This window comes from Cervus canadensis, chromosome 20 (assembly GCF_019320065.1).
Source record: "Cervus canadensis isolate Bull #8, Minnesota chromosome 20, ASM1932006v1, whole genome shotgun sequence".
In the NCBI taxonomy this organism is placed as follows: domain Eukaryota; kingdom Metazoa; phylum Chordata; class Mammalia; order Artiodactyla; family Cervidae; genus Cervus; species Cervus canadensis.
Genome location: NC_057405.1, coordinates 24,185,657 through 24,205,834, shown reverse-complemented (window position 1 = coordinate 24,205,834; position 20,178 = coordinate 24,185,657). Strand labels below are relative to the sequence as shown.

The window sequence follows — 20,178 nt, the reverse complement described above, 5'->3', positions numbered from 1 at the left end:
CTTCCTAATAAGTAACAACTTATTCCTAATAAGTAATTCTGAGTGTACATTTTACTTGTTATCATAATTTATTTGTAAGTAAGTTCTGGGTCTAACAAAGGGAAATACATTTTAAATGGCTTGATCCTATGATTTATTACTGTAGGGAACATAATATTATTTATAGTATTAAAATATACTTTTATAAAAATATGAGTAACAAGTACCATAAAAATGAGAAATTACTGTATCAGTTGATATAAAAAAAATTTCATTGGTAACCCTAGCAAACGCTTAATACTTGCTTTCTTTTTTACCTCTTATAAGCTTTATTTACTCATTTAGAAAAATTTGCAAGTGAAGTGAACATGGCATCAGATCTGGAGACAGTGAATATTCATAAGAATTTGCCACCAGATAAATTTTGCACTAGGAAACTGGTAACTTAAAGAAATATTCTAAAATCAGTGACAATTTATATTGTCACTGGATGTCCTGCATACTTGATTATTTTGAAAGCAGCATAGTAATACAAGAGGTAAATATTTGATTAAGAGAGCTTGCTTGTGAGTTAGAAAACATTGATTTGCCATCTTATTTCACATAATGCGTGTACACACACACACAATTTTTAATGTACCATTTCTCCATAATTTAATTTCAACAGTAAGAAATATTGATGTCATTTCAAGTGGTACAATAGCTTTATTTGGAATTAACATGGAAACATGTTTATCTAGATCAAAAAAATTTCCTAGAAGTTGTAGGATTTTTTTAAAATGATGAGGAAAAAATACATAAATCTGTAACCCCAGCTTTTTTTTTAACCTTAAAGTTTAGTGTACATTTTCTTGTAGTTTTATTACTAAAAATGTTGAAACTTCTAAGAACTTTCCAATAACAAAGCATTTCTTTGTAAATGGCATTATTTTAATATATAAATAGTAGCTTTTATGAACCTGTGTAAACATCATTCTCTTATAAAATTTAGAGCTACTTATGGCTGCATATTTAACCAAAATTTATGAATAGCAAGTTAGAAAAAATGTATTTTAATAGACCCCTGAATCATCAAGTTTCTGAGTTCAGTGCTCACAGTTGAACCAGTCATCTTTAAATGTGGTGAAAGTGAAAGTGAAGACGCTCAGTCCTGTCCGACTCTTTGCCACCCCAGCACTGTAGCCTACCAGGCTTCTCCCTCCATGGGATTCTCCAGGCAGGAATACTAGAGGGTTGCCATTTCCTTCTCCAGGAGATTTTCCCAACCCAGGGTTCGAACCCAGGTCTCCCACATTGCAGGTGGATGCTTTAACCTCTGAATATAAATTACTATCATAATTACTATCATCTAAGTTACTTTTTGGTAAATGCTTTTTCAAGACACATATATTCTTTTTAAATACATTAAAAATTGATAGTGACCATTCTAATAAATGTGAGTTGATAAGAGTATTTTCTTATTTAGTACATTTTAAGATGTATTTTAATGCTTCATTAGTTTGAAGGTACGGACTCCAGTGTTCCGATTAAAAATATTTTTGCATGCGTGTACATATTTTTGTACATGATATTTTTAAGGATGCAGTTTATTGATGTGAGTTTAATAAAATGGAAAATATTGAATAAAATAACACTATTTTTGAGAATTTGATTATTAGAAAATTTCCAGAATTGATGATACTTTTGCAGTGTAGATGCAGAGTTAATGTAAAACTACTTATAAATTCAGGATACTACTAGTCATTTTTGTTTGCTTCATAACATTTATTATCTATGCTTTTCAGAAATGTCCTTAATTTAAAGGAATGAAATATACTCAGGTACTAAAATACTTAGTCTTTTTAATGTTTGTAGTCATATACATAAATATCAATAATAAGCAAAAGGTATCTAAATTGTATCTGTCCATCTTCACTGCATATGAACATTTCTTAAGTAGATTCTTAATCTAAATTTAATGTTTTCTTACCAAAATTATGAGGAAACAAGATGATGGAGATTTGCATTTCACATCAGACCATCTGGAGAGTCAGCCAGAATATATACAGAAATATTCTTATGACATCAGTGTTAATTATAATTAAAACATTATGTGGTAGAACTTATTATTCCCCAAAGCAGAACATATTGTACTTTCATTTTATTAGCATGTTAATTTTGCACTTTAATAGTATTGTATCTTTAGAATAGTATAAAATAGTATCTTTAGTATAGTATCTTTAGAAAAGTGGTGTTTATCAATGTCTTCAGGGAATTGTTCTAATTGAGCTTAGTTATTGATAAGGAAAGGAAAGGAAAGTAACACAAAGACAGATTTTTAACAATTGCTTTTCATTTCATTAGTACATTTTATGAATCTTTATACTTAATCTAATAGAGAATGGTAATTGAAAATAGGACTTCCAGAAAATTAGCTTTAATTAGGAACAGCCCCACTCTTATGATTATTTCTCTTGCTTCCACTTAATGATACGATAATTGTTGTTATAACGTATTTGAATAGACCTTTATAACTTTTAAAGAACCCTCATTTGTGCCGTAAGAACTGGGCACAAAATCATACAGCTATAAGTTGTGATTAAAAGACAAACAACAAACTGAGGATTTTCTGATTCTTGCATACCTAAACCAAGGAAACATTGTTTAAGAATAATAAAAGTTAATTAAAAATGTTAACGTAACAAAATGCATGTTAAAACCCAAAATAGATAAGGCATGATGGAAATGCTGTCACTGTTTTATTTGATTTTGTTGAGGGATCCCTTCAGTGACCATCAAGTCATTCAGGGTTGCTGAATGGCAGAGGGGCAGGATCGTGGGCCCTGACAGCGCTGTCCTCACCAGTTGACTCTGGCCCATATTCCCCTCAACCCAGTCACTTCCTGGGACTCATTTCCCTATCTATAGATTTAGGTGGGTGTAGATGGATTAACTGAATTCTGGCATCCCTTAAGACTCTAAAACCGAGTCCATGCTGCCTGATTGCATCATGATGAACATGCATTGGGCCAGTAGTGATAACTCTTCCTTATGCATAAGTCAGTAACCAGAATGCATTTCTTATATATGGTATTTTATGTTTTACTGATGATCAGAAAATAATGTATGTCTAAATTGATTGATATAAGCTGAATTATATAATCCTAGTTAGATTTTTACTTGTTATAGTCTTTTAGCCTCTTAAATTCCAGTAGCATACTCAAAATACTACTTTTTAAACCACTTATTTATTCCACATATATTTAACAAGAAGCTACTATGTACTGGGTGTTGATGTTTCAATATAATCCAGATACAGTGCCTGCCCATAAGGAACTTAGGAAAGAATACTGTAAGGTAGAAGGTAGTTCCTTTCACTCTGATCCTTTTTATGATTCTGTGGCCAGTAGTTTCAGGAAAACAGTACGTGAATATAAACTGATGGTTTTAACCCAGGTGGTGCTAGTGGTAAAGAATCTGCCTTCCAATGCAGGCAATGTGGGTTCAATCCCTGGGTCGGGGAGATTCCCTGGAGGAGGAAATGGCAACCCGTTCCAGTATTCTTGCCTGGGAAATTCCATGGACAGAGGAACCTCACAAGCTACAGTCCGTGGGGTCGTGAAGAGTCAGACCAAACTGAGCGACTGAGCACAAGCACGTTTACACATCACAAAACTATTCCAAGAAAAGTCTGTCTTTACCGTGTACGGTATATTCAGAGGAAAGACAGTAGAATTTTCTATTTTCTTCTCTATTCTTGCTTTACACTGAATTATTACAATCAAGTGTATGTCGTTTTGACTTAACTCCAGGATTCTTTTAAGTAGTTAGAAAAATTATAAGGACATATCCTTTGTAGAAAGCTTTAGAAGAATCTTCAAAAAAATAATTGTCTGAAGCATTTGAAGAAAAAAAAGGAGCATCCTTAAATAGAGGGTTAAAAACAAAAGCAAAAACAAAAGTTAGACACATGAACCTCTGCATGAATATTTATCATCTAGTTAAGGGGCACTGACTCTGAGGTTGATACTCTTATAGATGAGGAAGAGTTTTTACTTTAGGGAAACAAATACATATTATTATCATTTTAAATAATGCTTTTATAGCATTGATCTCTTGCTATTCTAAGTAATGCTAAAACTAAAATCCTTGTTCTACATCATACTACAAATACTATAATGCAAATAGTAATACTGACATATTTATAGTTAGCATCTCTGAGGTGATAGTATTTTTGCCACTTTGCAAGTAGAAGAAACCTGAGGCACATAGAGATTGAGTAAATTGACTGAAATCACCCAGCTGTTCAGAAAGTGGGCGGGACCTCAGTTTGGCTCTAGGGTCTGTGTTTTTAGCTGCCATGATCCAGTGTCATTTAAGCCACAGATGCAACGTGTTCACAGATACTGAGATCATAGACTCTCAGTTACGTCGTGGTTTGACATGCAGGGTCCATGTAAGAGCAACTGACTTCACCCCTGCAAGCCTCAATCTCCTTCTTCTTAAAAGGGTGAAAGAGAAGTGTGCCTTCATGGGATTGATGAGCTTAGATGAGAAAAGACAGCAAGTTCTTAGTAGATGTTTGATATTATTAATATCAGCGCTGTCATCATCAGTATCACCAGGTACTGTGATGATCAGTCTTACATGTGAGCCCATTAAATTTTAGAGATGAGAAGCGGAAGAGTTGAAATTTTATAGAGAAAATAAAATCTCCATTGAATTCGTAGCAATGACTAGGGATAGGAGAAAAGCAGAGAAGGTCTAAAGGATGCACATCGCCTTTTCATTGCAGGGATGTAGAAAGGTGGTACAAAAGCCTGCCAGGTGCTTCTGGTCCCGCCCTTTGCACCCACACACCCTTCCAGAACATCTCTCTTCAAACTGCAACCTGCTTTTATCTGAGACCCCATCCCTCCAGCGCGTCTCTGAACTGTGTTTCCCTGGTTGACTTTTTCTCATTGTTCTTATTATTGATCTGACATATTATACAGTTTACTTGTTTGAGGGGTTCTTGTTTATTGTTTGTCTTTTACCATAAAACACAAATTGTTTGAGGGCAGAAATTTTGTCTGCTTTGTTCACAGACATAGCCCAAGCAGCTAGAGCAACATATGGCATATAAACACAGTATTGTTCAATGAGTGAGTAGGTGAATGAATGAATGAAAACCCTTAGTGATTGTGAGTTTCAGGAACTGGCATGAAACTCTGTATCTTCACTTGGCTCTCAGGCTTCTCAGAGGGGATGAGGGACTCTGTCTGTCTCAGTCCCAGGACACTCTTGGGACCAAACGTGTGTGTTAGTCACTCAGTCGTGTCTGACTCTTTGTGACCTCATGGACTGTAGCCCACCAGGCTTCCTTGTCTGTGGAATTCTCCAGGCAAGAATGCTGGAGTGGGTTGCCATTTCCTTCTCTGGGGGATCTTCCTGATCCAGGGATCGAACTTGGGTCTCCCACACTGCAGGCAGATTCTTTACCATCTGAGTCACCAGGGAACCTTGGGGCCAAGTGTAAATTTCCCAAATAGTTGTTTGGAGCTCAGGCCCCTGGGTCTGCAGACCTCTTTCCTCTGTCTCCCTCCTGATCACTTCCTGCTCTGCACCTGATACTTCCCTCTGCTCCAGGAGAAAACTCTGTCTTCCTCATTGATCACAGGCATGTGCTCAGGACTCCTGTGTGCTCCTGCACCCCTGGGCCTGACGTAACTGGACCTGTGCTGGACACTTAGAGGATCTGGCATTAATATATCAAAAGAATAGAGATGAGAGACTAGATCTTAAAGGTTCCCATCACAAGAAAATTTCTGACTTGAGTGGTGATGGATATAGACCAGGCTTATTGGGGTTGTCATTATGTCACACGTCTGAAACTAGTATGATGATATATGCCAATAACATCTCAAAAAACAAAAACAAAAACCAGTTTTCTCCTTAACATTGTTGGAAGGAAAGGATATCAGAAAATAAAAATAAATTGTAGGCAGCCAGTTATCTGAAGTGAGAGTCGTTCAGTCGTGTCCGACTCTTTGCAACCCAGTGGACTGTAGCCCGACCAGGCTCCTCTGTCTGTGGAATTCTTCAGGCAAGAATACTGGAGAATTCTCTTCTCCAGGATAAACTTTATTGCCTTTAAAGTCTCTCTCTCTTTTTTTTTTAATAAGTGAGCTTCTTGACCACAGCATTTTTTATTTATTTCAAGTATATTGTAGTCCAGACACATTTTAGGATGAATAGATGTATGTAAGCTGCCTTGGGGAGGTCAGTTCTATGCATGAGCATTATTTCTATGGGAAATGCATTTCAAGTTTCAAATGTTCAATATACATAAGTACTTTTAGAATATAGAGTAAATTGCTAACTTTATTAGTTCTTTGGTTGGTGATGGATGATTAGCTTTTTAAAATACTACACGAGTACAAAAGTATATGATAATTTTCAAAATAAATTGAATAGTTGATTTTTAAATACCGTTCTTTATGTCAAACACATTTCCCTAAGAGCATAATTTTGCAGGAGGAAAAAAGCAAAGGAAAACATCTTTGTAGCAGCAGGTTTGAGACTTTCAGGGTGGCGAGCACTCCCCCCGTGTGTGGTCTTTCAGTGCCTGAACCACGACTATCATCATCTTTCTCATCACTGCGTTTCACCATTGAGTTTGTTTCCGCCTCAGTTGCCAGCAGGAGTCTCCTTGACATCTGGACTGTAGACTTTCCCGTCTACACTGGCGGGGTGTCAGCTTCTGTGCCTCCTGGTGGGAAATTGTGTCTTCTACACAACACCAGTTCTCATTTTTGTTTTATTTTAAGAAAGTACGGACTGACAAAACCATTTAGGTAAAATAGTTGCCATTTTCCATGTCAATTGCTTTTGTCATTGTAGAAGATGACCAGATTGACTGTAGCGTGATTCATCATATGTTTTGTGTTTCTTTAACATTTCATTCCACAGGCACTCCAGAAAGTCTGAAAGATCTAGCATCCAAAACCAGACTAGGAAAGGCACTGCCTCTGACGCAGAAAGGTAGGCTTGATGTTGTGCTATGCAGCATCTTCTGTTCCACTGAGATGTTCTGGGGCACCTCCTCTCTCGTTTTACAAGATCGTTGTTTAAACACAGTTGTGATGCTTAGAGAGACCTTCCTGTTGAGAAATCTCCTCCATGGGGATAGCCTCATTCAAAAAATGAGAGATGGATAGTTTGAAGGCAAGTCTTAGGACTTGCCCTAAGTCTTAGGGCTTAAGAAAAATCTCATGCATTTCTCTTAGTGATCATTCTGATCACTAAAAAATGATTAAATGCAGTATAGTCCTATATACATATTAAGACATTAATATTTTGTTTCTGAGATTATTGAAATGTTACCGATAAATATGTTACCTGAAATATGCACGTATTTTGAGTGTCTGTTATTTATCCAAATGATGCCATCTTCTTTAAAATCTGTTCTACAAATGCATAATCTGAGTCTACTCATAACTACAACTTAAGATACTCGCTAAGTTAATGTAGAAATTAAGTGATTTCTTGTATTTTGTTTACAGTTTGTATAAAATTTTAAAGTGCTTTTAGGTTCAAGATACCGACAGAAATTTTGCATAGTTGTAAAAAAGAAACACCAAAAATCCAATTAACATATATCCACTCATCCTATCAGTATCTAGAATGTGCAGGGTGACATAGATGTAAGTGGATGCGTGCATTCAGGTGTCACAGCCGTCATAGAGGTGACGCGAGGCATAGTGAGAACACAGGAAAAGAGGCTGCAGGTGAGGTTAGGTGACCTAATCTAGGTGCATAAAAGTAGGTGTCAAAAAGAGTTCTATGAGAAGGGAACAGTGTTCTATGAGAAGGGAACAGCATGCTATAACACTGAGGACTGAAATACCCTCTTGAGTTTGTGGAACTCAGGCTTACTGGGGACGACTCAGGAGACTGGAGAGAGGTTGAAAACAAAGTGGGAGAAATTCTTAAAGATTGCTATAAATGTGCTATAAACTCTCACACGCTGTGGTATAGCATTTTAACTTCTACCTTACTACTCCTTGAGCCACGGCAGTTCCTTCCACATGATTGGTCTGAGTCCCAAAGTTGTAGACCACGTGAACACCACTTTGGAAAGTGGGCTGAAAGACTCAGGGCTAGATGGGAAACACCCGCGTGGCTGACATAAGAAGGAAACTTGGCAGACAGGGAAACTGCAGTTCAGTGGTCCATGCAGTCAGCAAATATGTGCCAAGCTGTGTGTCCAGTTCAAGGAATAGAACAGCGAGCAACAAAGAAAGGAAAGCTTTCCAGAGGATAATACCTCTTAGGTGAGGTTAGAAAAACGAGTAGGTATTAGTCACATCAGGCATTGTGGGTGAACAGGAGATTGAATTGGCTTCTGGCTCATGATCTATGGAGATATGGACTATTTAGGCAACTTCACTTACAATGGAACAAGGATCCCAGGAACCAAAAAAAAGTGCTGAGTAGAAATTCAGTTTTGCAGAGACATTGAATAAATAGATACATACCCATCTTATAGAGATAGAAATACATACATACATACATACATACTTACATAGATGGACAGGTAGATAAAATAGGCCAATAGTGGTGATGGTGGTGGTTTAGCTGCTAACTTGTGTCTGATTCTTTGTGATCTTGTGGACGGTAGCTGGCCAGACTTCTCTGTCCCTGGGATTTCTGAGGCAAGAATACTGGAGTGGGTTGCATTTTCTTCTCCAGGGGATCTTCTCAAGCCAGAGATTGAACTGTCATCTCCTGCATTGCAGGCGAATTCTTTACGACTAAGCCACCAGGGAAAGCCCACGATAGATAACGTACATACATAAAAAAATAGATGGACAGAGAAATAGATATATGGATGAACAGATAAATAAGCAGATAACGTCAGAAAGAGTGCCTGAAGAATTACGGACAGAGGTTTGTAACATTGTACAGGAGGCGATGACCAAAGCCATGCCAAAGAAAAAGAAATGGAAAAAGGCACGATGGTTGTCCGAGGAGGCCATACAAACATCTGAGAAAAGAAGAGAAATAAAAGGCAAAGGAGAACGGGAAAGATATACCCAACTGAATGCAAAGTTGAAGAGAATAGCAAGGAGAGAAAAGGAAGCCTTCTTAAGTGAACAATGCAAAAAGAAAAAAAGGAAGAGGAAAACAGTAGAGTGGGAAAGACTAGAGATCACTTCAACAGTATTGCAGATACTAAGGGAACATTTCATGCAAAGATGGGCACAATAAAGGACTGAAATGGCAGGGACCTAACAGAAGCAGAAGAGATTAAGAAGAGTTGGCAGGAATACACAGAGAAACTATACAAACAAGGTCTTAATGACCCAGATAACCACAAAGGTGTGGTCACTCACCTAGAGCCAGATGTCTTTGAGTGTGAAGTCAAGTGAGCTGGAGGAATAATTACCATGAACAAAGTTAGCAGGTGTGATGGAATTCCAGCTGACCTATTTAAAATCCTAAAAGATGATGCTGTTAAAGTGCTGCACTCAATATGCCAGCAAATTTGGAAAGCTCAGCAGTGGCCATAGGACTGGAGAAGGTCAGTTTTCTTTCCAAATCCAAAGAAAGGCAGTGTCAAATAGTGTACAAACTGCCATACAGTTGCAGTCATTTCACATGCTAGCAAGGTAATACTCAAAATCCTTCAAGCTAGGCTTCGGGAGTACGTGAACTGAGAACTTCCAGATGTATAAGCTGGATTTAGAAATGGCAGAGGAACCAGAGATCAAATTGCCAACATCCAATGTATCATAGAAAAAGCAAGGGAATCCGCCCCCCCCAAAAAAAAAAGTCTATTTCTGTTTCATTGACTACACTAAAGTCTTTAACTCTCTTGATCACAACAATCTGTGGAAAATTCTTAAAGAGATGGGCATACCAGACCACCCACCGTACCTGCCTCCAGAGAAACCAGTATGCAGATAAAGAAGCAACAGTTAGGACCAAACATGGAACAACAGACTGGTTCCAAATTGGGAAAGGAGTACATCAAGGCTGTAATCACCCTGCTTATTTAACTTATATGCAGAGTACATCATGTAAAATGCAGGGATGCATGAATCACAAACTGGAATCAAGATTTCTGGGAGAAATATCAACAACCACAAATATGCTGATGATACTGCTTTAGCAGCAGAAAATGAGGAAGAATAAAAGAGCTTCTTGATGATAGTGAAAGAGGAGAGTGAAAAAGCTGGCTTAAAACTAAACATTCAAGAAACTAAGATCATGGCATCTGGTCCCATCACTTCATGGCAAATAGATGGGGAAACAGTGGAAACAGTGACAGATTTTATTTTCTAGGGCTCCAAAATCACTATGGATGGTGACTGCTTCCATGAAACTAAAAGACGCTTGCTCTTTGTAAGAAAATCTATGACAGATCTAGACAGTGTATTGAAAAGCAGAGATATCACTTTGCTGACAAGGTTCGTATATGGATGTTAGAGTTTAACCACAGAGAAGGCTGAGTGCTGAAGAATTGATGCTTTTGAATTGTGGTGCTAGAAAATACTCTTGAGAGTCCCTTGGACTGCCAGGAGTTCAAGCAAGTCAATCCTAAAGGAAATCAGCCCTGAATATTCATTGGAAGGACTCATGATGAAGCTCACTTTATACAATTTAAAGTGAATGTTCCACTTTTTCTCCTCCCAGAAAACTCTAGAAGATACCTTCAGTAGGCAAAGTTGAAATTTCAAACTCAGGATGTACATGGAGCACAGCAGCAGCGAGTGAGTACGTCAGGATAATTCAGAAGGGACTGTTTTCCATTACAGAATTCCTAGTTTGTCAGGATGGCCTAGTGGAAACCCCAAGATTTCCTGAAAAAGTGAGCATGTTTTTCGCTCAAAACTTTGTCGGTCAATGCTTTGGCCATCTGATGAGAATAACTGGCTTGCTCATTGGGAAAGACCCTGATGCTAGGAAATACTGAGGGCAGGCGGAGAAGGGGGCCACAGAGGGTGAGATGATTGAATGGCGTCACTGACACAATAAACATGAGTTTGAGCAAACTCAGGAAGATAGTGAGGGACAGGGAAGCCTGGCGTGCTGCAGTCTGTAGGGTCACGAAGAGTTGGACACAACCTAGGGACTGAACAACATACATACATGCATACAAGCACACATTCATACATAGGTGGACAGACAGAGAAATAGATACATATGTACATTGATGGATAGAGAAATAGATACGTGGCTAGCTAGCTAGCTAGATGATAGATGAGAAGAATGTAATGAAAATACTGATTGTGTAACTGTTTGCATTTTCTTTACTCTCAATACATCTAATTATAATACAGTCTGTTTACCAGAATGTAAATTACTTAAGCTCCTCCCACTTATTTTCACAAGATTGAAAACTTTCCTCAAAGTTTCATATTCTTTATATTCCACTGAGGCCTCTTTAGTTCATTTAACAATTACTAGTTAAATGTCTGCCATGTGCCATTTTCCAGAATCAATGAACAAGGTTTTTTGACAATAAGATACAGTTTTACAGAATGTTAGATGATTCTAGAGGCAACTGAACGTGTTTCCCTCCAGATGAGCGGTATTTGAGCATCATCCCTGGCAACACCGAACACATGTGTTGTTGTTGTTAGTTGCTCAGTCGTGTCTGACTGTTTGCAACCCCGCAGACTGTAGCCCACCAGGCTCCTCTGTCCATGTAATTCTCCAGGCAAGAATACTGGAGTGGGTTGCTATTTCTTTCTCTAGGGGATCTTCCCAACCCAGGAATTGAACCTAGGTGTCCTGCATTGCAGGTGGATTCTTTACAGTCTGAGCCACCACATGTGTGTGGATAATCACAAATCTTCCCCCCAGAAGGGATTCTATTCCCCCCAGTCTCAAATGTTTGCTTAAGAGCCCTATTCATATGGCTCTTTCCTTTACTTACTCTGCTTGTAGGTTTTCATGTAGAAAACTCAGGCCTGTTAGGTATTTGAATTTGTTTGCTTATAATTAAAGCTCTTCATTGATTTTTATTAGAGTGTAAATAGTCACATGCTTAGCTTTCAAGGGAATTGATGAATAGCTTATTACAATGGAAGAATTGGCCTGGATTTTCTAGGTTTACGTTAGTGCTCATTTCTTTTGAAGATACCTTCTCAGTTGTTCAGCTACAGGTGGGTGAGGCCACAGTGTGAATGCTCTGGACGCTGATTCTTGGCCTCAGGAATTGACGGCTCCCCAGAGGAGCCCCAGCACACAGACCCATCTTGGCCTCAGGCAGAATTTGCTGTGTGGCGATCATAACTTTTAAGGCCGTTTGTTGGCCTCAAAAACGTGACCTTTTCAGGAATAGCCATGCAAGAAAATGTTTTGAAAGCTGTGATAACCGTTTCTAGATAGAAGAAAGGCAGAACTGATTTCTGACTTACATGGCTAACCATTGAAGCAGAGCTTCAGAACCTCTGAGGAAGCTCCTTAGTAAATAAATGTGTATCTTTTCACCCTCATGTGCACTGAGCTCTGCGGACTGTTAGCACTGATGCACGTCCTGCTCTGGGGACTTTTCCTCTTGTGGAACCTGCTTTCTGAATCCTGACTGGGGATGCTTGGCCAGGGTTGATACTTAGAATTGCTTACGCATTCATTTTCTGTTGTGCTGGTGCTCCTGAAAAAAGTCTCAGCCACCACGGGAGGAACCATGGTGACCTTAAGTACCACATGCATGTCTATCCTTTAGCAAGTAATTTTTTAAAAAGGACTCTATTTTTAAGCAGCAATAGAAGCAATTTCCTGCAAGTCTCCTTGCAGCAACAGAAATGTCTAACAAGCTAAAATTGTGGTGGGGAAATGTTAACTTCACTTCAAGAACACTAGTCTTAGGTGAAGACAGTAGGCATGGGTTGAACTCAGCAGTAAATATTTAGAAACTCGTTTGGAGACAGTGAACTGGAGTTGTAGTTAGGTTGGATTTATATTTTGTTCTAGAAGCCTCACTATTTTTATTTCAAAAGTATGTTATGTGTAGACATATGAAGCAGAGTTGATATTCATTATATACTATTTTCCATATATTTTGTTCCTATAAACTCTCAAAATACGATTCTATTAAATCTTATCAAAAAATTTGTTACTGGACATGCATTTATGTTTTGTTTTGCAAGATGAACAATACATCTAGGGATGTGATGTTACCATGTTTCATCTCATGATAGTAGAAGCTAGTCCTGTCTCAAAGGCAGAAAAGAGAGCAGTGTTGGCGCGTCATATACTCTGGGTCCTGCCTTTATCAAGCTAGTTATTTGTCTTTTTGCAGTTCACGCTATTAGCCCCCGTTTTCCCATCTATAACATAGGAATGATAATACTTTAAAGAGCTGTTGTGAGAATGCAAAAAAGGCACACGTGTATGTATGTGATATGTACACCACACTACACGCATGCACGCACACATCTGAACACACACAGACACGCTAGAGCCTGGTGTGTGCAGACGGCACCATGTGGATGCCCGCTGAGGAACACTTTTCTCCCATCACCCTCCTTCTCCATCATTCACTCCCTGTCCATCCTCTGTCCTGCTCCTTGCTGGTCTCTTTCCCTCGGATACCTTTACATTCTCAGCACGTCCCATTTCATGGAAAAGTCTGGATTTCCTCCCATCTCACTCCTGGACCTCAGAATTTCCTGATTCACCCTCCTTCCTCTCCTCTGAAACAAACACTCCTTGGCTCTGCCATCTCTTTCTCCAAAGCCTGGCTCATCTTTCTCCAGCCCTTGCCTCCTTACTCCCCTTTGCCCCCCTCCTGTGATCCAGCCTCCTTTATCCTCAGGCGGAAGGGTTTCCACACCTCCTCAGAGTCTGCGCTTCCATACTAGTTATAGAGTGGCGGGTAGCAGAAGCTGTTTTGTTCCTGAGGGACTTGTGATTGGTTTCAAAGGAAAAACAGCCCTGGCGCTAAGTAATTAATCCCCAACAGAGCACACTATTCTTAGGCCCTGAAAGCTCATGGCTTGGGAGGATCTGTGTAACATTCATCGAGAAATGAATTTGCACTTATTTGCCCCTGAAATTGCTTTTTTATATTTATATAAATAAGTGGCAAATTAGATAGATAGATAGATAGATATTTGACTATGTCTCAAGGCATGGGAGCTCTTAGTTCCCCAACCAGGAATTGAAACCATGCCCCATTCAGTGGAAACGCAAAGCCTTCACCACTGGATCACCAGCGAACTGTGGTGAAATATTTTTGTCATTTACTTTGGGGCCATATAGACTCGTCTAATTTATTCACATTTCAGGTTGCATTTAGGAAGTTCTTTTAGTTTATGAATTGCATTAAGAAATTAAGCAAGATTTTAGTGAAATTGCAAGATCTGTGAAATTTGTCTGGACTAGGGTAAAAACTATATTTTTAAACTTTCAAACCACATTAGAGTGTATTTTCTACAAGGGAGTGTTGAAATTTATTCTCATGATAATTGCTTTTAAAGAATAAGAGATAAAAACTCATTATTTATATCATTGGAAAGGACGTGATCATACCTTGATCCTTCCCATGTAAGTTAATTATGTAGAATGGAGTTCATGTGAGAAGTCAATCCAGAATGAATGAACAGTTTTGATACATGATGCCAGCTTTCTTCCATTAATTCAGCAATCAAAATGACCGTCCAGGTTTCTGGATATGCCTTAGGGTCTGATGCAGCATTAATCCAGAGCTCAAAAAGGTTAAATGAACATTAGATACCTAAGCTGTACCTTTTTATGCTCTAAAATCTGACATTTTCCCATTTTATTGTTTGAAAATAGAGGATATACCCTGAATCTATATAACTGCAGCTGCAAAAGACATTCTAATTAAGAGAAAAATTGTCAATCCAAATAAAAGTTGAATAAAGCACTTGGTAATTAATGTATCACTATTTCCTATAGTGATAAGTATGGATTTTTGACTCACCACTTTAAATTACTTAATTGACTATTACAGCATTGTTTTCGAAAGGATGAAGTGTTATTTCTTGGCTTCTATGACTATGAAAAATAATACAGATTAGGTATATTAAATGTGCACTTTATTGAAAATACAAAAAATGATAAATAAAGCAAAAATGTGTATGTTTTAAACAAGCATATATATATATTATGTACATAGATATATTTACATGTAAACATCAGTTTTTAATTCTTAATCCTTAATTTATAAATTGGCTTCATAATAATTTTGAACAGTATATTAAAACAGCTGTCAATATATGGACAAATATCCTTTCCAATACCTTTATGTATTAGAGGATGTGTTTTTATCCATATATCAGCCACTTGCATTTAGTCAGCTCAAAAAGCATTCACCGTATATCATTTTAATTTGTTGATCTATTTAAATTAACCTCAGAAGACAGCTTCCCTTTGCTGTTTGGTAGGAACTTCCTATTGCAGAGTCCAATTATGAACATTATGAATGTGCAGAGTGCATTGCTCCTTCTTGAAGGCAAGTGCTTCAAGTGTCCCCGGGTTCACTGTCCTGACGGTGCTTGCTCTGCAGCCCCGATCTCTTTACTGAGCTCTTGGTGTCTGTGCTGCTGTGTTCCAGGCACCAGAGATCAGCTCAGTAAGACACAAGAGTCCAAAGTCTCGGCCCTGTGGGCCTTGAAGGCTTGTCATCCTGGGGGAACCCAGATGGGTTCTCTCAGGACCACTGGGCGTGCACGTGCGGGATAACGCGTCCGTTTGATGTGAAGTCCCGTTCAGTAACATTGGGATGGGTTTTACAAATCACTGTCTTGTACGAGTAACCAGGTTTTCCTTGGACAGATGTGCTGGTATCAAAGTGGATGTGACCTGCTGACTGAAGATCTTTTCTGACCCTAATGTTTTAGGGTTCTCCCACCATGTCTTTCTAGAAGGGGATACGCAGCCGCGAGAGCGACTGATCAGCCAGTCCTTAGGGGGAAACATCCCGCTCGCTCCCGCTCGAGCGAGCACCCTAGTGTCAGAACACTGTGCTCTATGCACCACCTTGCCCCCGGAGGGTCCGCGCCACCTTCTCCGCTCCTGACAAGGTCGCTGTTCAGTGTCTGCCTCCAGGTGTCGCTGTGGTGTTGTGCCTTCCTGAGCTCTCGACACTCTCACTCATTACGGCACCATAGCTCTTGATCCTTTCTTTGTGACACTTAAACCCCCCGCATCCACCCTCGCCTGCATCTGCCTTCACTGTGCTGGTGACCTTCTCTTCTATACTTCCTGCCAACCAGCCATCACTGAAAACTAAACTTGCCTGTGTTCCGTCCTTCCATCTGTTTGTGGCATATTCATATATCTTTTTTTTTTTTTAATTATGTGAAGTTCTTTATAAGAAATTGCCTGGAATTAAATGTATATTTGCTTTAAAATGTATAAGAAGAATCAGAAAAGAAAAAAAAAACAGTCTTTCATCTTTGTTCACAAAATTCTGAGAGTGCTTTAAAGTTCTTAAGTATATATATATATATAAAAAAAAAAAAAGTTTGAATAATAGTAGCTAGAGGCCAGCTTACTCCGGTACAGTAGTAATGTATCTGCACGCTTCTTAAATTTATATCTGTAATTTTGATCTGTTCCCCAGTATATTTCATACCATGTGCCCAAGGTTCTTTTTATGCATATCTTTTCAGACGTTTCCTATTTAAAAATAAATTGCAAGTGAATGGTAGCTTATAAAAGTCTATAACTTCTCTCGTCACTTACATGGATTTAATTGTAGCAGTCTAGCAGCCTATCGTAAATAATTGACGCACGTTGTTAAGATTCAGAGGCTGTGAGTAGATACATTCCCTCCAGTACTACCGAAAATGGACACCTGAACAGCGAGCCACAGCTTCATGCACAGTTTATGAAAAGAAGAGTGTTCAGTTCTGCCCTGTTCAGAAATTCATTCTGCAGCACTGTCTGTGGCGGAACCCTTCCAATTTTGGCCCCTTTTTTGGTCATAGTCATTTTATGCACATCATGTAAGAGAATTTGATTTTACTTCCAAAGGCCCACGTAGGGGCTTGGCGGCTCTTTCAATAGTAGCAGGAAGAAGTCAGGGATTTTTGTCAGGCCCTCCCGGGGTTTCATCGTGTGATTTGCCCCTGTCTGTCTCCCCCGCAGGACGCACCGGCAGGCGAGCCCCACCCGGTCCCCGCCCGCGGACGCCGCCTTCAGCAGCCGCCGGGGCAGGCAGCTCCCGCAGGTGCCCGTGCGAAGCGGCAGCATAGAACAAGGTATCCACAGAGGGAGCCGGCCCAGAGCCTGGCTTCGAGAACCCCCTCTTTATATATGCCTTCTGTTAACAGAATCATATTCTGGTTGCATGTAGTCTGATGAATCCTAAGAACTCAAGTTACCCAGCACCTGGGTATAACAATCGGTGCCTCTGTGCTGTTTCTGCTAAGTGAGTGAATGAATGAATTTTAGATGGTCAGTTAAAAGAAAAGAAACGAGCCCTTAAGAGATACTTCCTCCAACGGTACCAAGGCAAAAAATAAAACTTTAAAGACCTCAGTACAATACGGTATTTTTGGTGTTAAAAGAAGACTTATTTAACCTTATTTTAAAAATATTTTTAAGTGAAACTCATATTGAAGGCTTGGCTAGTGTTTTTTTATTTGAACTTACTTGCAATATCTCGTATTTTTTGTATGTCTGATGATTAAAAACTGACTTAGAAAACACATTTTAGTGTCTTTAAACAGTTAACATCACTTAAATTTCCCTTATTTTAAGCATATACCCATTGTTTTTATCTTCTAGATAGAGAGGGGGTGGGAGTGGGGGATATATTTTCCTGGAAATTAAATTCACTAAGCTACCTGGCCGAAAGTTAAACACAGTTGAAAGAGTCAGATTTCTTCATGTGACTCAGAGTGCCTTCCCATTTCTCAGTAAGTGAAATGATATGTTATCAGTAAATGTTATCATAAATTTTTTAAACAATTTAGTGAAATAATGTTTAATTTGGGGTTGTAATGTGAATACAGTCAACTTATATTTAAAATGTGTGTTAAAAATCTTCATCCCTCTGAAACAACTGAAAGGTTAACATTATGAATATTTTTTTCAACAGTGTTGGTTGTTGCTGATGTAAAACTTGTATATTTCCTTCTATATTGCTGAATATGTGTTCTACCCCCTCAAAGCACTTTACTGAATGTATCGTTGAAATATTAGTGGTCAAAAAAGATAAATATGCTTTTGCAAAGACTGATATGACAGACTTTGTACACAGAGTACTTGGTTATAAGAAAATTAGTGTAGATTTTAAGAAGTGTCATCTTATTGACAGAAAAATGTTGCTACAATAAATTCTGAATTTGTATTCTTTTTTAAAAATCATGCGTCCTGTTGATATGCTGTGCTTTAATATTCAGGGTCATTATAAGGTTATTCATTTAGCTAATCAGAAAAATAAAAGGCTATGTGAAACTCTGACTTTCTTTTCTAAAATAGCAATTAATTCATGGGAATTCTCAATTCATGTCTTTAACAAACTTTCTCTTATTTGGGAACATTTTGAGAAGATAACATACATAATTAATGTAATATTATTAAGGCTACAATTAGCAATAGTCTAAATGAAATTGTCTTAAAATTTATCTTAAAAAATGTGGTGTTTGTTTAAATTATTCAGTCACGGACTCCTGTTGCACAACCAAAAGAACTAAAGGTACTAGTGTTCAGCTGCCAACTCACTACTGGCCATAGTGTGCTAAAGATTGATATCCAAAAATCATGTGTTCCTAAAATTCTTTGCATTTCCTCCAGTTGCTAAAACACTTAAGATTCAAAAGCATATGAGGGTATTGAATATAACTCTCGTATAGTGAGATTATAGTTTTATTAATCTATAGAAATAAGACTTGCTTCTACAAAACCAGATGGAATGTGTGCTAGACTTTGTGTTTTTTTTAAACTCATGTTTGGTTGTTAATATCAATCAATATTACTGCTTTATGATATTCGTATTCACAGTTGTCTTTCAGAGAAATCACCAATTTGTAAGGATTGAATTGAGGTGGGAAGAAAGGAATGACTGAGGATGAATTTGGTGGAGTTATTTTGATAGTTAATATCACAAATACATTCCTAGTCACTTGCTATTTGAGGTTCCTAAAGCTTATCATCTTAAGAGTCATATAGATACAATCGTTTAAAAATATAACAACAAGCATGTACTATTTTATCTGTGTATTCTATAATTAAAATGGATCTGACTTACCGTATGTTGTTACTATGTGCTTCGGGACATTGGTAAATGATGATACTGCCCACCTTCATCATATTATGGATCTATTTCAAACTGAACAGGTCACATGACATCTTTGTATTTCCTAGAATATGTTTTTAAAAATCAACGTCTAATTTTATTCATGGGCTCAATAGAATTTAGCTTATTTTACTGAAGATGGAGTTCATTGATGTTCTTAAGGCTATATAATCATGTCATTTTTTCCTTTAATATTATATGTTAAAATTTACTTCCGTATTCTGTGAAGACTAATGCTAAACACAGTTTATTTACAACCAATGAAGGCCCTCCCACATTTGACTCCTTCTTTCCAGTCTCATTTTATGTTTATTTTTACTTTTTAAAAAAATTTTTAACAAAGGATAATTGTATTTTATTAAAAAAACTGAGTTGACAGTTGGTTGGTAAGAGTGAATATTTCAAATGATGTAGATTCCTGAATAGTGTTATAACTTCTTGATGAACTTATAATTTTATTCATGCATAATTTCTGGATATAATTATCTGCATTATTGTGTTTAGGATCCAGATTGTTTGGATGCTTATTTTCCTCATTGTAATTCAGTTCAACCATTCTCTCTTTGTATAGTGAAAGCAATATATATATATATATATATATATATATATATATATATATTTTAAAGGCTAACATCATGTGAAAAACACATTTACTTAAACTTTTAAAAATGTATTTTAAAATTTCTTTTAAAAATTAGGAATGCTAGGCTATTTTCTACATGGAATCTGATTATGTCACAGTTAGGGAGGAGGCATAGGGGTGGTTATGATACAGATTTTGAGATAAAGTAGCTGAAAAAGTAGCCTTAACATTTAGGTAACTCCAAAGGTATGTGATAATTGAAGCAGAGGCTTTCAGGAAACTCCTCTGGGTATGTTCCTATGTTGTATTCCCTATTAGTGTAACCCTAAGGTAGTGTGAGACGGAAAGCAAGATGATCAGTTGCGTTAAA

At 37.8% G+C, this 20,178-nt stretch overlaps 1 protein-coding gene across 49 annotated transcripts in view; it reads left to right on the top strand.

Moving 5' to 3' along the window:
* Positions 1–20,178, top strand: part of RIMS1 (regulating synaptic membrane exocytosis 1) — a 582,755-nt gene that overhangs the window by 437,738 nt on the left and 124,839 nt on the right. For 20 of the 49 annotated variants that reach the window (XM_043439256.1, XM_043439244.1, XM_043439243.1 and 17 more), the window contains one exon: positions 17,071–17,183. In XM_043439256.1, coding sequence (XP_043295191.1) covers positions 17,071–17,183 — 113 coding nt within the window. Of the gene's footprint in view, positions 1–6,909; positions 6,982–15,818; positions 16,002–17,070; positions 17,184–20,178 lie in introns of all 49 variants that reach the window. The other 29 variants (XM_043439254.1, XM_043439241.1, XM_043439252.1 and 26 more) reach the window with 2 other exon arrangements.